The sequence below is a fragment of the Amphiura filiformis genome, chromosome 16 (assembly GCF_039555335.1).
Source record: "Amphiura filiformis chromosome 16, Afil_fr2py, whole genome shotgun sequence".
In the NCBI taxonomy this organism is placed as follows: Eukaryota; Metazoa; Echinodermata; class Ophiuroidea; order Amphilepidida; family Amphiuridae; genus Amphiura; species Amphiura filiformis.
This window is the reverse complement of record NC_092643.1, coordinates 14,020,255-14,037,658: the sequence shown is the minus strand read 5'-3', so window position 1 is coordinate 14,037,658 and position 17,404 is coordinate 14,020,255. Positions and strand designations below refer to the sequence as shown.

At 36.4% G+C, this 17,404-nt stretch overlaps 2 protein-coding genes across 3 annotated transcripts; both read left to right on the top strand.

Annotated features, from left to right (window-relative positions):
* The first annotated feature begins 946 nt into the window (after nt 1-946).
* LOC140135602 (mediator of RNA polymerase II transcription subunit 10-like) lies at nt 947-10,578 on the top strand. Its single transcript, XM_072157144.1, has 5 exons — nt 947-1,044; nt 2,551-2,694; nt 5,414-5,497; nt 7,618-7,720; nt 10,440-10,578. Exons 2-5 carry the CDS (start codon nt 2,570-2,572, stop codon nt 10,524-10,526), a joined length of 399 nt encoding a protein of 132 aa, XP_072013245.1. The 5' UTR covers nt 947-1,044; nt 2,551-2,569; the 3' UTR covers nt 10,527-10,578.
* Nucleotides 10,579-10,605: 27 nt separating this feature from the next.
* On the top strand, nt 10,606-17,023 carry LOC140135600 (formylglycine-generating enzyme-like). 2 transcript variants are annotated; one of them, XM_072157142.1, is made up of 3 exons: nt 10,606-11,145; nt 13,105-13,277; nt 14,771-17,023. In XM_072157142.1, exons 1-3 carry the CDS (start codon nt 10,606-10,608, stop codon nt 15,183-15,185), a joined length of 1,128 nt encoding a protein of 375 aa, XP_072013243.1. In that variant the 3' UTR covers nt 15,186-17,023. The 2 variants fall into 2 exon arrangements, with proteins under 2 accessions (XP_072013243.1, XP_072013244.1); XM_072157143.1 differs by having other exon boundaries at nt 10,606-11,149; nt 13,109-13,277.
* The last annotated feature ends 381 nt before the right edge of the window (nt 17,024-17,404 follow it).

Below are 17,404 nucleotides of genomic sequence, written 5' to 3'. Positions count from 1 at the left end.
GTCAAAAATGAGGGAAAACCAATATTTGATCAATAAATCAATAACTACTTGTCTTGAGTCACTGAAATTCCAGTGTAGTAACTGGATTCCTTGCCCTATAATATACATAACTTTTTTACCAGTGTTTTATTAGTTTTTGAGAAAAATGCAAAAATAGTCACAAATTTACCCGGGGTGTAGTACCACCTTAAGTGTTGCGATTGTTTTTTCGGTAGGCCTATTTTGTTACATCCATTGTGGTTTTGCTATCTATTGAAGATAGGCCTAGCTCAACTTAAAGGAGTATTTCGTGATCCTAGCATCCTCTATTTATGTCATTTTTCATTATCCACGAGAAAAACCTATTCCCAAAATTTCAGTTGATTCCGATTTTGCGTTCGCGAGTTATGCATGATTATATGTGTATTAGGGCCTACACTGCTCCATAGACAATGGGTGCGTTGTAATTTCGTTCAGGGGCACCAGAACGAAATTCAAATTTCACGATATCTTTGCTAAACGAATTAATCTGCAAGAAATATTTTGTACATAAACATTATGTAGCCAGAGGTTTCCAGTGATATAAAAATCTCAACTTTTTTTGAGAAAAGTGGGGGATGAGGCTGTGGATCACGAAATGCCCTTTTAAATGGATGTTGTCATTTTGTCTCCGCAACGAGGTAGCTTCTTATTTTAAAGCCGTGTTAGTGGTGCTGTCTACTGGAGACAAAGAAATTGGGCCTTATTAAAGTCCTTCCTTTTCTTCTTTTCTTTTCTTTTCTTTAGTCTTTTCTTTTCTTTTCTTTAGTCTTTTCTTTTTTCTTTTTCTTTCTTTTCTTTTTTCTTTCTTCTTTCTTTCTTTTTTTCTTTCTTTCTTTCTTTCTTTCTTTCTTTCTTTCTTTCTTTCTAGGGTTGAGCGAAGTCGCTTTTGCAAAAATAATAATTGCGTGTTGTTTCTGTTATCGCTCATCCCTGAAAGAGAAAAAAAAAAAAAAAATCAGGAAGCTCAGAAAAACAACGACGGAGGACAGCAGAAACATGAAAAGAAGTAGTTAATGGTGCAATGTGAGTCACTTTTTTGTTTGAAGACTTAACTTAGAAGTTGTACTTATATCTTGTACTCGTGCACTTATAAAAATTTGTTTGTACAACGACGTTTTAAAATTTAAAAAATGATAAGCTTAGTTGAAAAGTCAAGGACAAGGTTGTCGAATTTTGCACCGTCGCGTCATTCAGGGCTGTCAACTCTCACCCATTGGCCGTGAGTCTCACGCATTGGGTCACTTTCTCACGGTCTCACGCCAAGGTAGTATAATCTCACGCCTAGGTAGTAAATCTCAAAAGCTGGAAAATTAGTACAATCTCACGCATCGTCATGAATCTTTTGTCTCAAATCACGTCAGAATCAGTGCCGGGAATCGTTGAAGCATGATAAAGTAAAGCAACAGCATGAATAAGATGAGGAAGTGCAATGAAGGTTTTTAGATAAATGGGTCTCTCAGAACTACAAATAAAAAGCCTCCTCCTTTTCCAGGCAATATTATGTATGCTAAAACAGCTCTAATTATGAGTATTTACACTAATTTTGCGATAAAAAATAAAAGCGTAAGCCCCCTCCTCCCTTTTTCAAAAACCCGGAGTCAGGGCGATCCTGACTTTTAGACCACCCGCGCTATATAGGGCTAAAATATTACTATTTCATCAATGTTTAATATTCTAACAAGCTTAAACTAAAAGTTTCATCTAAGGAGTCAAGCTTTAAGTTTAAACTATTTAGCAAAAATATCCAACAAGCTAAAAACGATTTTTACCCGTTTTTTAACAAGCTAAAACCAATTTTTGAAAAGAAGCTTAAAACGTCAATTTTTTCATCGTAAAAATCATCTAAAAAAATCTTAAAAAATACAGTGACCTACCTAATATTACTAATCTATGTTTCCGATGATATCCAAGAAGCTAAAATATTGTGAAAACGGGCAGGGCTTTGAGTAATGAGGGAAATTTCGGGGTAATATGTATCACGTTTTTCGAGAAATTCGCCATTTTGAATAAACAATGTAAATGCAGAATTGCGTCACGCAGTAAAACGATGTCAAACGCGATTGAAAATGCATGATACGCTAGCGTAAATTGCCGTCAAAATGAGCGTACATCAAGCGCTTACAGTGCTACGCGAAAACTTCGGAGCTGGCATCACCGGTTTTGTTACCAGCTCTTTTACGCCAAAAATAGCTATAAAACGTGAATTTTGGAACAAAATAAAGCTTGTTCGATGGAATAAAAGGTATGTTTGTACAGTTGAGAACATGTTTAACCTTGTTGCAAAAGTTTAATATGATAAATTTGCAATTTGTACCTTTTAGCTCGGGTGGTCTAAAAGTCAGGATCGCCAAACATGTTGTAACTCAATACTGTAGGCCTACAATAAAGATGCATTTTACGGTAATAAACCATTAGTAAATACAATTATAAGTGTGTTGATATGTTTCTAGTAGTAGGAGTAGACTAGTACTAGACTTACTGTGTTTCTGTTAAAATGTACATGTATGCTATTATATATTGTCTTTACAGTTGTTGACTGGTGGTGAACATGGGATCAGAAAAGTTTGATTCACTTGTGGAAAATTTGGAGCGTTTCATAGAGAACACAAGACAGCTGGGAATAATCGTCAGTGATTTCCAACCTCAGGGACAAGTCACTCTAAATCAAAAACTGTAAGTTCTAGTGTACCGTACTACTGATTCCAGAAAAATACAGCACTCATTTTTGTGTGGATAATATTGTCCTGTTTTGCCAAATGAAACACTATCATATCATTAAGGGGGTACTACACCCATTGCATTTTTTTTGCATTTTTTTGCATTTTGTGAAGAAATGAGAAAAAGAAGTTGGACAAAGTGGTATGCAAAATGAAGGGGCAAATCTTCTCGTTCAATTGGTGGCATCAGTATCAATGAAGCGTACATGGTCGCATGTCGTGAACTGGGCTATCAAATATGGGGGATTTGTTACATGTGAATAGGTTTTTTATTGTTCAGTCTCAATTAATTTCAGAATTACATCCCCTAAAGAAGTAAATTTGGTGTCATTTTGTTGCTATTGATCTCCCCCTTCATTTAAGACCATTTATAGCTATTTGGATTAGTAACAAGCGAGTTGGGGGTCAAAATGTCTGAGTGGGTTGCGGGGGATCGGAGGACAGCGCATGGGAGGATGTCGCACACCATAGGAATTACACAAAAAAAGCAAAAAAGGAAGCAACTTTGAACATAGACTGTAGATGCTGTATTTAGAAAAGTACAAGTAGCATGAACCACAAATTTCATACATAGTATTCTTGATCCTAGATCTATTTCATGATATAAACAGTTTTGAATGTTATGCAACCTATTAATTAATTAATTCACTGTTAATTAACTTCATTTTGACCCATTTTCTGTGGGGGTTTGTGGTACGTTGTTCATACTTCCTTTCTAGGTTTTGGAACATTGATAACCAAATAGAGCAGAAATGATTAATATAAAACAAGATTAATATGTGTTGTTTATCACCACACAACAAAATCCAATGTATTATGAAGAAGATGGATTTTTTGGTCATCGCACAGCAAAAATCATCTCCGCTTAATGGATCACCCTGTATTCTCAATACTAGCTCTACAAAGCAGAAGGAAACTTAAGCAAATGTGATTTTTTAAACTTATCTAGATGGTAAATAATCACACATCAGATAAACAGGTCTTTCAAGGGACTATATAGCTTGAAAACTTGTTTTTTACCTGGTAAAAATACACAATTTTGACCACCCTGTATGTTCTAACCACAATGAAATCAGCCCCCAGATTTTTTTTAATGAAAGGCCATGGTTACATCCTTCTAGATCAATATCTGTTTTTACTTATTCATCAATGGGGAAAAAATTACCAGGGTGTAACAAATTGCATTTATTTTTAAATAATTATTATGTTACACCCTATATAAATTTTACCCACCCTGAATATTGACTTTGTTTTTGCCACATATGAGATCCTTGTAATGTAGACTTCCTAAAAATGTATACTTTCCTATACATGATATGTACAAAATAAAAAGTTATGTTCAGTTGAATACAAATCGGTGTGATTTTTGACATTTTAGTGTGTGTAACACTTTTTATGCCCATTTCATGACATGCGACCACATGCTTCTAATGATATAAGCCAAAAGGTGGTACATCACTGATGTTTTAAATTCACTTCATTTTGGAAAGCTTACTATCAACGGATTTCGTTATATGTGTTGCTAACACATTAGGGAAATAATGTTGATATGTAAAATGGGAATAAGTGGTCCCTGATTTCTTTTTATGACTTCATGAACTTGGTGCTCCACAACTATCAAAAAACGAACCGGTTAAAATGCTTCTATTTTCAATGTTGAGCTATATTTTGTATTTTGAACTTGCGACACTATTTCACTGAAACTTAATTAAGCCATAGGTAACAGGTTACCACAACCACACTACAACAATGTTGAAAAAGATTGTATTTTTGTCACCTATACCACCATATTAGGTAGTTTTCCGTAAGCTTCATTTTTGTGATTTTGGTAACTATTTTATATTTATTTGCCCAATCCATCTCAACTAGGCAATCTAAATTGTACTCACCATTTACATCCCAAGGTATTTTAGTATATCCACCTCACATATTTCCATTATATATCCAGTAACACTAACAGACAAAATATCAAAATTGATGCCTCATTATGACATGTATGATATCACAGAGTATCACATGTACATATTCAAAATTGATGCCTGAATTTGACCTGAACCAATTGACCTATAACCTGACCTTTGATGACCTTATAGCCCTTTTTAATCTCTTTTCCTAACAACACATTATGGAAGATAAATACATGGTGTAGTATTAAATTGTCTATGTGGAAGAGATTAGGTCTATTTAATTTATTCAGTGTTATAATCAGTGAGTACATTTCTATAGATGGTATAACAAAGGAATTAATGTATTCTATTCATGTACCCTACTTGAACATGTTGAAAAGAATAAATTATGGTTTGTTATGAAACACGCATCTGAGTTACTAGGATACATGTAAACAAAAAATATATAGGGCTAAAATGACTTACTATACAATGGTAAAAAAGCACCTTTTTTTTTTTTTTTTCACATGATCCGTGCATATATCGCCTAGCTATAAATGAAAAAATATTTTTTTAGACCAATCAAACCAATATGTGGGTGTAGTACGCCCTTAACAGAATTTCTAACTGGCAATTAAAATCAAATTTTAATAGTTTTTCAATTTGAGGGGAAATGGGCCAATGCAATTTTGCATGATTTCTTACAATTGCAATCACAAAATAAAATATCTAGTGTAACTTAATGTTATCTATTATTTTTGAATACTTTTCTAATCAATTGTTTTTCAGCCATACCCTTGTAACAGGTCTCCAAGAGCTAGACAAGAACAAATCCCAAGTCCAAGATGTCCAAGTGCCTCTAGAAGTATTTGAGTAAGTACTGTACAGCCAGTCCTCGAATTCAGGATCTGAAGGGGCACAGCAACTTTTTTAGGGCAAGTTGAAAATTGCCTTGGATTTTTACTAAAAAGGCAAGGCATAATATTTCAAGAGGGCATCATGGCAACTGTTGAAAATTTGAGAAGGGCACGAAGGCAATTCTCAAAAGTGAAGAAAACACACACAAACATATAGATAGATGATTTTATAAAGGGGCAGGGCTGGGGCACCGACGGCAACTTCATTAGAGGGCACGGCAAGTGACTGCCTTGGGTAAAGGACATATTCTGAGGGCATTACGGCAGTGGGGATGGGCACCCACGGCAAAATGCCATGGGTGCCGTGGGTTCATTCGAGGGCTGAGTACAGCCCCATTTTTTGCCTTATGATGGGAGTAAACTTATAAAACCTGTAAAAAAATCACAATTGTGAAATTAGCCTTTTCGAGATATGGCGGACACAATAGGATGGCGCTACACGAAGTGGGTAAAGTCTTTTGAATCTGCCAGGTTTTACCCAGATTGAAGACAGCCCTCCTTTTGTGTACATGCCAAAGTAACGCCATACTTCGAAAAGGCTAATTGCATTCAACTTACACTCATTTCATTGTCAAATTATAGCCAACATTTTTATTTATATAAACAAAGCAAGTTTGAGCGAGTTGGCGCAGTGATAGTTCCCTCGCCTTGCACCGCTGAGGTCCCGGGTTCAAGCCCCGGCTGTGCCCAAGACCTGTATGTGCACTTGGTTTATCCCGATCCATGCTCGCTCTCGCAGGTTTTCTCCGGGATCTCCGGTTTCCTCCTGTATTCAAAAATCGGTGATTAGATGTTTGGTTATCAAAAACTGCAGAAAATGGGTGGATGTTACAATCTAAGTGCGGATAGGTTTGAGCCATGTTCGGCTGCAACCAGCATAGTTGGTGCGATCTGATTGTGATGATTCACCATGCAGTGAAATTACAGCGCTTTGAATCCTTTGGAAAAGGCGCTATATAAATTCCGAAATTTATTTTTTATTTTATTTTATTTATTTATAAGTAAATCACATTTTTGCATGAAAAGGTACAATGCAAATAATGAATTTTCTGTATTATTTTTTATAAATCTTGACTGCAAACGTTGTTTACAGCAGCTGCAATTTTAAATGAGGAAGCAAGTAATTTCACCCCAGTTGGTTATTTGTGACTATTTTTGCATTTTTCTCAAAAAATAATAACACTGGTAACAAAAGTTCTGTATATTATAGGGGCAAGGAATCCTTCAGTGACTCAAGACAAGCGGTACATTATTTGTCATAAGAAAAGAGGTACCGCTAGAATGTACCTCATTTCTTTTATATATGATGAACCACTTGTTTTGAATCACTGAAATTTCAGTGAAGTAATTGGATTCCTTGCCCCTATAATATGCATAACTTTTGTTAGCAGTGTGTAGTTATTTTTTGAGAAAAATGCAATATATTAGTCACAAAATTTATCAGGGGGTGTAGTACCACCTTAAATGGTGATATTTTTCATTAAAATTTGCCTCTAGCAATAGCCCCTTTTGAAAAATTGCATCCACTGGGAGGTTCATTTCAAAATAATATGTTACTGTGTAGATTGGTTATTTGGCACTTACACATTAAACATTATTTTGAAAAGAAATACGGAAAATAAAAAAAGTTATTTGAATACACAGTAGTTACATCCAGTTGTACTGGACTTTGCAGGCATGAGATGACAGGGAACATGCATCGTCCACTATGGAAGTATGCACAATTCTATTAGCACTATTCAGAGTTTGGAATTTTGCATGTAATTACAGTCTCCTAGTGTCCAGGGTCAGAAATTTGGCAGAATCCGAGAATCCATTCTCGCAAAGATTCTCGTCAACAAAATTGCAAGAATCTAAATGGATTCTCGTAAATATTTCAGTTTATCATACAAAGTTATATGGCGATAATCCATGGATTCTTGCAAAATTCCACTGAGAGAATCCAAACAGATTCTCACACTTGGTTGCGAATTTCTGACCCTGCAGTGTCCTATGACCAGTAGATTTGCACTACTGCACCTTTAAATGACCATGTTATATAATCTGTATTTTTGTTTCCACACTGCTTGCTTGCAGGTATATAGATCAAGGGAAAAATCCTCAACTGTACACCAAAGATTGTATGGAAAAAGCTGTTGTAAAAAATGAACAAGTGAAAGGAAAGATAGAAACATTCAGGGTAAGTATACAAGCACACAATTTATATTTGTATACAGATGGAAGGTTGCTGCTAGAAATGCCATATGTGACCGTACACAGCGAATGAGTCGTAAATTCCTCCCCAGTCAATTTTGTTTTATTTTGTGTTTAGAAAATATACATCATAAGCTTTATAATTGTACATTATTTGACTTCAAACGATATCCAGAAGCAGGGTTATGGTTTGTTGAACTTTGCTCCTTCAACAAAATGGTAGCTTTTTTCATTTCTACATGTGTCTCTTTTTCCACATTGCTGGCAATAAATATCAAACAGTCATAAATTGTCAGTCATTTCAAATCATCCCCAAATCACTTGAACAGGAATTAGCCTAAGCAAACAAAGACCAGAGCTATTAAAAATTCTATAGCCATCTAAGCTTATTATCCTCTTCAACAATAGGATTATTGATTGGTGTTTGACTATAAAAATGAGATAGATGTCGCGCCAGCTAGAGGTACCGATGAATACGACCTTCATGCACATTTTACACTGTAACTCGGAATACAATTTAGGGAATTTACGGCTCATTTGTGCTGTATGGTCACATATATTGTATCTGCAATAGCTGCCCTATATAGACAAGATAATTTATTTTTGCTTTTTCTAGAAGTGACAACTGGCAGCTATTACCAATGGGCCTCTTTGCACTAACCTGTCAAAATAAACATGCACACAGTACATTTTTTTATTATTTGTGAAATCTTTATTGAGGGGTTTAAACTACCTCAGTGGCTAGTACTGCTTTCCAAGCAGGCCCTCATGCATAAAGTAAAATGATATTTACATTATTTACAGAAAACAACAACAAAAAATGATATTTACAAGATTACACAAAATATAAATACATTTTAAATACAATATCATAAATCTAAAAATACACAATAATAAATGATTATAATTCAGAAGCAATGATGCTTGTCTTGAATTTATGCAATGACAGAGTTTCAAGGTTCACACGAAATTAAGGTGGTAAATTATTGCAAGTTTGTAGCTCTTACAATAAATGAACGTTTACCACTATTAGAATTGTATTTAGGCACAATCAATGTGTTTGAAGAATGACTCCTTGTTTTGTGATCGTGAGCATTATGAACAAAGTCAAACTGGTTACATAAATATTCAGGACACATATTTTTGGTACACACCCACCCCTGCATGTGTTTACTGCCAAACGGGGACCCTGTACAGAACTGACAAACGGCTGTTTTTACTGATATGCTGCGCTTCCATGATTGAAATGTCAAATTTCATAAAAACATCCCTTTTTGATGGCAAACGCATAATTATGTACACACCCCCGCTCACACATTTAAACTGGAAACAAAGTTTTGTGAAAATCCAAAAAGAGCATGGTGCTACAGCATCCATACCGTAAAAACTTGATAGTTAGCATTATAATGTGCTTACTATCGAGCACTTTTGAAAACATGAAATTGTACCAAAGTCCTGCGCTTTACCAACTGAGCTAATGGGGTTAAGACACAAATTTGCAGGTTTACTTTTTGGTATATAACTATGTGTATCGATGATTTGCTCAAAACCCTTTACGCTTTTCATGTTTGCATGTTTTAAAAGCACTCGATAGTAAGCACATATGCTAACTATCAAGTTTTTACGGTATTATTAGAAATAATGTGTGATTGAAATGCATGATACAAGGTCAGATATGGTAACACATGCGGCATGGATCTAAACGGGCTTTATTTACATTAGAAGATTAAAAAAATGATATAATGCATTTGACACTTGACCTCTTGTGTTGTATCTATTTCTAATATGAGATAGAAACAGATGGTGTTCATAAGCTACATACAAATAAATTCTGGTAGGAGCATAGGCAATTATTAATATGCAGTTAAAGGCCCATTCAGTGATTTGCTCATCCAGACGATCGTAAAAATCATCAAAATTCAGATTTTGGTATTACTTTGTAAACTGATCAAATTTGTTGACATTTTGTATGCGATGATTGTTACTATGCTGTATAAAAAATCAGAATTTTTAACAGAACTCAAACTTGAAGCTATCCTGATGAAGAGTATGAAAATACTTTTTATTCACACCTCTCTTTAAGGTTTACACTGCATATGAATATTATATAAATTGAGCTTGTGGATGAACGCAGCTGCTTATATGACAAGAGTATAAATTTAAATTTTATATGAGTTTTTTAATTAAACAAATTCATTATTGCTTGAACATCAGTTCAGTATTCTTGATAGTTTCATTTTTAGTTGGCATGATGATGATGGAATGAAAAGGGTGCTGTTATTGTAGTATGGATATGAGACTTATTGTTTAATCGCTACCAAGTAGGCAGGAAAGAATTGTTTTTATTTCTCTGCAAGCCAATATAAACAGGGCTTACATGCACGGCTTTGGAAAGTTTCACACATATTTAATACAGTATACCTGTTACATTGGTATTCCACTTACGTTGGCCAGTATCAATGTTATGATGCCATTTATTTGGTGCTGATTAAATGATAATGAGTAACCATCTGTCTACCAACCAGACTGATCATAAGTAGATTTTAAATGTTTATCAAAATGTACACATTTGGACTTATATATCAGACTGTATACAATTGTGTCTGATATTCAGTGAATTTGTTCACACTTGTGTATTTTGATTACATGGTTGCTTGTGTTTTAATTGATTTCTAAACATTGGTTTTATATTTTTTGATTTTCAGAAATTCAAGAAGTCGCTAGTCACAGAGCTAAGTAAAATGTTCCCAGAGGAAATGGACAAATATAAGACTTCAAGGGACGAGCTGTGAATAGTCTAGCAACCAAAATATTTTTATACCGTTATACCCATTACAGAATCTTTATAGCAATTTTTGTGCAGTAGTAATCATGTCGTGGCTGAAATTGACTTTGTACATGATGGTGCTATCGGCTTTGGCCATTCATGGTACATGTGCAGACGGTGAGCAAACATGCGACGCTGAATCGCCATGCGAGGGCGCAGATTCCGAGGAGCAGGACGTGGGATGCGGTTGCTCAGCCCTGAATAGACAAAAATCAGGGGAAACTGTAGAGTCGGAGAAGGAGAAATACCGATCTGATCATGTCGGTGAAATTGATGAAGCAACGTACCCAAGAACTAACCAGATGGTGCTTCTAAAAGGTGACACTTTCACCATGGGAACAGATGAACCCAAGATACCATTAGATGGGGAGTATCCCACCAGAGAAATCACTTTAGATTCATTCTATTTTGATGTTTACGAAACCACCAATGCCGAGTTTGAATATTTTGTGAATGCAACAGGTTATGTGACGGAGGCAGAGAGGTTTGGTGATTCATTTGTTTTGGAAGCCAGGATTAGTGAGGAGGTGAAGAAGGATATAACGCAGGCAGTAGCAGCGGCACCTTGGTGGCTACCAGTCAAGGTAGGTGGAATTCCATGGGTTAGGCCTAAAAAATTGTTTGATTGGCGCAACCTGACCAACCCTAAAAATAGGTCCAACCCTAGACTTTTTTCTTATATTTTTGCAACAAAAAAAAAAGGACTGGAATTTTTACTTTTTAAATAAGATAGCCAAATTTCATTCCAAGATTGCAAAATTTCTCATAAATTTTTTTATGCATTTTTTTAAATCTCCATATCCAAGAATTCCTCTCCATATCCCAAAATTTTCAACAAAATTACTTAAGGGGGTACTACACCCCTTGATAAATTTGTGACTATTTTTGCATTTTTCTCAAAAACTAATAAAACACTGGTAGCAAAAGTTATGTATATTATAGGGGCAAGGAATCCAGTTACTACACTGAAATTTCAGTGACTCAAGACTCAAATATTGGTTTTCCCTCATTTTTGACTGTAACTCCACAACTGTTGTCTGTGCTGAAATGAAATTTTCAGTGCAGTAGATGTAATCCTTGCCCCTATAATATTAATATACATATCTTACTTGTCACCAATGCGCTCTAATTTGTGAGAAAAATGCAAAAATAGGCACAAAATTTGCCAGGGTGTAGTACCTTACACCCCCTGATAAATTTTGTGACTAATTTTTGTGTTTTTCTCAAAAAATAACTACGCACTGGTAACCAAGGTTCACAGTTTGCTCTCAAATAACCGGGTCCACTTTTTTATGCTGGACTTATTCAGATTCCATTTAGTTTAATTTTGCGGGTCCCAAGCTGATTTTTGTGGGTCCAAATTGCACTAATGTATCTGATGTATGGAAGGCGGAACACCCGGAAATGCCATTTTCACTCAGTACTGGCGCGCATGAAGTCTGTCGAATTCGGCACCCAAAATCTATCCAAGTCGAGCCGCAAATATTGGATAAAAGACAACTTACCACGATCGGCTACTATTCTCAAAAAAATGCAATTACTACCAAATAATATGAACTACTTTAATCATCTAAATTATTTGTTATTTGCTATATTTGCTCAGTTGAAAATACATCTACCACAATTCCGCAAAAACGTGTTTTCTTAATAGTCACCAGGAAATTTATTTATTTATTATGCTTCATCACTGGCTTATATACAATTACAAAGACAATATATTATATATAAATATTGCACATACTAATCAAGACAAAGTAAATAGAAGAAAATGCCAGCAAAAAGAATGGGACAAACAGGTGCAAAATCACCTCTACGACCATCCAACTTTCGATTTTTGGCAACAATTTATGGGAAAAGCCCCATCCCAAATTAAATAAGCCTGAAATGTACCACCGATTCAGCTCAGTTGGCTCACAGCATATTTTTTAACAACTTTTCAAAGTTTTCATTCATAAATTACATACAATTACTAAAATCGCTGCTACATGATACACAGTGTGGGCTCACCCATCGCTATTTCATGCACAGATGTAGAATGAACTGTATGTAGAAGAGGTGGACTTTCTTTGGATCGTGTAAATATTACGTTACAATAATGTCGCCAATGCTTTTTACCATGTTTACAATTTCTGGGATGGGATTTTTCCGGGTCCAAGCACAGCCTGCTGGACCCATTCAGGTTATGTAATCTTACTTTTTCCGGGTCCAGTGATGAGTACAAAAAGCGTCCTGGATGCGAAAACGTGAAAAACTGCGAACCCTGCTGGTAACAAAAGTTATGTATATTATAGCCCTGGGCAAGGAATCCAATTACTTCACTGAAATATAAGTGCTTCAATACAAGTGGTTCATTATACATGTATATGTTAAGAAATGAGGTACATTCTAGCGGTACCTCTTTTCTAATCATAATTAATGTACCAAACGTTGAATGAGCTTCCTGGATTCCATATCTAATTTCAAAGCCGCCATCTAGGCTGTCCATTGAATTTGATATTACATGTACATGCAATTAAGTATTTCCAATGATTAATTTCTTCCAGGGAGCTGATTGGCGGCATCCAGAGGGACCTGACACAGACATCAAGGCTAGGATGGATCACCCTGTTGTACATACCTCATGGAATGATGCTGTGGAATACTGTCAATGGGCTGGTAAAAGGCTGCCAACAGAAGCTGAATGGGAGTTTGCTGCTAGAGGCGGTCTCAAAAATAGGTGAGTATATTGACCACATAGATTAATATAATAAACTACAAACCATTCACCAACAGGCAGAGTCCATGTGCTTTGAATACAATGAGAATCCTTGCATATTCATGAGGGCCGGTCTTTCTATTCCATGTATGTGTAGAAAACCACAGGTACTGTATTTAATTATTTAAAGGAGTATTTTGTGATCCCAGCATCCTCTACTAATGTCATTTTTCATTAGATATCCACGAAAAAAACCTATTCCCAAAATTTCAGATGATTCCGATTTTGCGTTCGCGAGTTATGCATGATTATGTGTATTACACTGCTCCATAGACAATGCGTTGTAATTTCGTTCTGGTGCAAATTTCACGATATCTTTGCTAAACAAATTAATCTGCAAAAAATATTTTGTACATAAACATTATGTAGCCAGAGGTTTCCAGTGATATAAAAATCTCAACTTTTTTGAGAAAAGTGGGGGATGCCCTTTTAATTACAGATGTCAAAACTATACTTTAAAAACATACAAGGTACTGGTGTAGAATGGGGGAGGGGGGTTGCATTTTCATGCGCACCTTTCATGGAATGATTGGCCCTCGTTAACAGATGATGATGGACTTTGCCTGTTGCTGAATCGCATGTATCTATATTAGTCTACCATTGACCATTTATGTTATCCCACAATTCCAGGGGTTATTGCTGCTGGTGACATTCATTATGAGCTTTGAATATTGTATTGTTGTATCCTCCTGTTGAAGCTCATGTACGGTGATGAGATTACTCAACCTCCTAGAATAGTGCATGATAGGGGGGAAGGTCAATAATGTGAATCTTTTTGTTGTTCCTTATCCATTGGAATCACAGAATTAGAGAAGGAGAACCGGGACTTGACCACTATCTCGATACAGGCATGGAGCAAAAATTGAGGGTATTCAGTTTCCCTCAGAATGCTCTCGAGGCATTTGTTGTCATGCATATGCGAAATCGCATACTAAGTGTAGTTTAATACGCTTTATAATGAAACGTGTCGATGGCAAGCCGCTAAAGATGAGACGCAGGAATTCTTAGGAATATTCGTCTCCGCGCACCGTTGGCAAGGACCCGAATACCCCCAGTTTTGTCCCCATAGCTGACGGCGCGATTGTATGTGGCGGTATAGAGAGTCCCGGTTCTCCTTCTCTAATTCTGTGATTGGAATGGATGTGCAGTACAATGGAAAGTGAACAAGCATAAAGATATTGTTTAATAAATAAGTATGACACTTCATGTTTTACAATATTAATACCTCAATTTCCAATGTCTGGGAGAGATGGAGAGATTTATTTCTGCATTCTGGAGAACTGTAGATTTGCTAAGACTAAGGCTGCTTATTATTTCATTGAACCATATTCTGATGGTGTACAGAATGTCTAGTTTGGATTTGTATAATGAACTGCAAGGGACTCTCAATTATGTTTAATTGTATGTTTTATTAAGACTCTTTAACATAGTCCCTTAACATTTTTTTCTTTCAGACTCTTTCCATGGGGCAACAAACTCACACCAAAAGGTGAACATCGAATGAACATATGGCAAGGAACATTCCCAACTGAAAACACTGCTGAAGATGGCTATGCTGGAACCGCACCAGTGACTTCATTCCCTCCCAACAGGTATGGATTATACAACACAGTTGGTAATGTGTGGGAGTGGGTGTCAGACTGGTGGACTGTGAACCATGAGCCCACACCACAGTCCAACCCAACAGGACCAGCATCAGGCAATGATAAAGTCAAGAAAGGAGGCTCCTATATGTGCCATTTATCGTACTGTTATCGCTATCGTTGCGAGGCGAGAAGTCAGAACACTGTGGATAGTTCTGCTGCAAATCTGGGCTTCCGTTGTGCTGCAGATAAACTGCCTGATAATATAGAGTGTAATAACTGCTGATGTGTCATTATCCTGGGGTATACATGCAGGCAGAGTTATATACTCAAGTGCTGTACTTTGATCAGTTGCAATAGAACTTATCATACTGAGTATTTCCGATAAAACGTGCGAAGCATGAAATAATTTCCCCTATCACCACGCATAAAAGTACCTCCTCAGCATCATGTACAGTGCAAAGTTCCAATGTGTAACAGGCATCATAAACTGCGATGGACTTTCAACGGTCAATTATGTATGAGAGAGGTACTTTTGCCAAGGATACTCAATGTGCAATGAAGTGTGTGGTGGTATGTCTTGTGTAAGAGACTGACCTGTGGAAGAGGTGATGCATAAACAAAATGTTTTGTAAAAAAAAATTAACTGGCAAAAATGACAAATATTTTATCATTTCTTGCTAATAGCGATCAACAGGCAAAACTGATGCATGCTGGGTTGAAAAGGGCTCAAATTTGCAATCTCGGGTGACAAATTCTATAGCTTTTGAGCCCTTTTCCTTCCCAGCATGCATCACGTTTGCCCATCGATCGCTATCAGCAATATACCTTATGTAGGCAGAGTTATAACCCAAATGCTGTACTATGATCAGTTATGGCAATGGGAAGGCCTTGTATAATCTATAGACACAACACATGTGCATAATTTTTTATCTCATATGTACAATGTACTATACACGCTTGTTTTAATGAATGCAGATATACAGGTGAATGGTGGGATTTGAAATTTACATTGTCATTGGGCAGGAAAAACCTCCTGTGTGCCATTGGCCCCTGAACATGTTTACAGCAAAACCTCCTATGTAACCTGTTAGCAGTTTTGTTTTAAACATGTTCAGGGGCCACAATCACAAGGAGGTTTTTCCTGCCCAACGACAACATGCTAAGGTGAAATAAGTAGTCTTTTTAGTGCCGATCAGAGTATATCATTGGTATCATAATTTAAGTTCACTCTAGTCATGGATGCATGCCCTGAGTGCGATGTACTTTCACAAAACAGCCATATGTCGCTCATTAAAAACTTCTGGTATATGGGTGCAAAAGTTGAACAAGTCAAGCATGTAATCATGTGCGCACAATTAATGCTTGACACACTGCAAGTTACTCTCACTCTGATCTGATGAACAATTGAATACCTAAGTGGAAGAAGGGCCCAACTCCATCAAAACTGTTTTTAAGATATTAAGAAAAAACTTAATATTTGGATAAGTTTTATAGACAGAATGTTTTCATCATCAGGGGACCTTTAATACATGAATATACAGTCCTGCATACATTCAAAATCATATATGATGTTTCCATGGCAACGGCACAGGTCTTAAGACGAGCTGGAGTTGGGCCCTTCTTCCACTAATATACTGCAAGTGCCAGTTCCGTAAGCAGATGTGTTATAAATAGCTCCAGAAATGTGGAAATTATCCATTAATTGCACAAGTATAAGCATGTAATATGTTAGCAAGGAAGTTTATTGTAGTGAAAAGCAGATTTCATGGATGAACAAAATTCCTCTTTAACTCAATATTTGTGGAAGAAGGGCCCAACTCCATGGAGTTGGGCCTTTCTTCCATGAAAACCATGATTAAGTGTATGTGGAAGACTATTTAGAAAGTGGATTTTGGCTCGTCTTTCACACACAATGAAGAACAGTCTGCTGGCAATAAGATGCTGGGTCTAACTCATTTTTGTAAAAAAATTGGAGTTGGGCCCTTCTTCCACTCAGGTATTCAATTATGGAAACCTTTTTGTGACAGACATGTTTGTAATACACTTTCCGCAATTTTATATCCTTTTATGTGATTCCAAGATGTTTTCTTTTAAAGTTCACTAAAATGTGCTTTCTTTTTCTTCGTTTAAATTTATCAATTAGTTCAATGATTTGAAACCTGCTCACCAAATAAAACTAGTTACAAGATGTCATCAACCCCCTGGCCACTAGCCCTGCCACAGGGCTTTTTTGTTTTGTTTTTACACACTATATGCTCCGAGACACCATGCTATAAACTGAGAACTGCTAAAAACCCAGTAACAGCTCACAACCCACTAACCACTGTCCCGGGGACAGCGGTTAGTGGGTTGAGCAGTTCTCGGGGTATAGCGTATCTCGGAGTATAGCGTGTGAGAAAAAAAGGTCCTATGGTAGGGCTACTGGGCACTACCTGCCGATCTAACATTGCCTCTGATTGATCAATTATGTGATATGTTCACTTTAATCACTAATCAGAATGG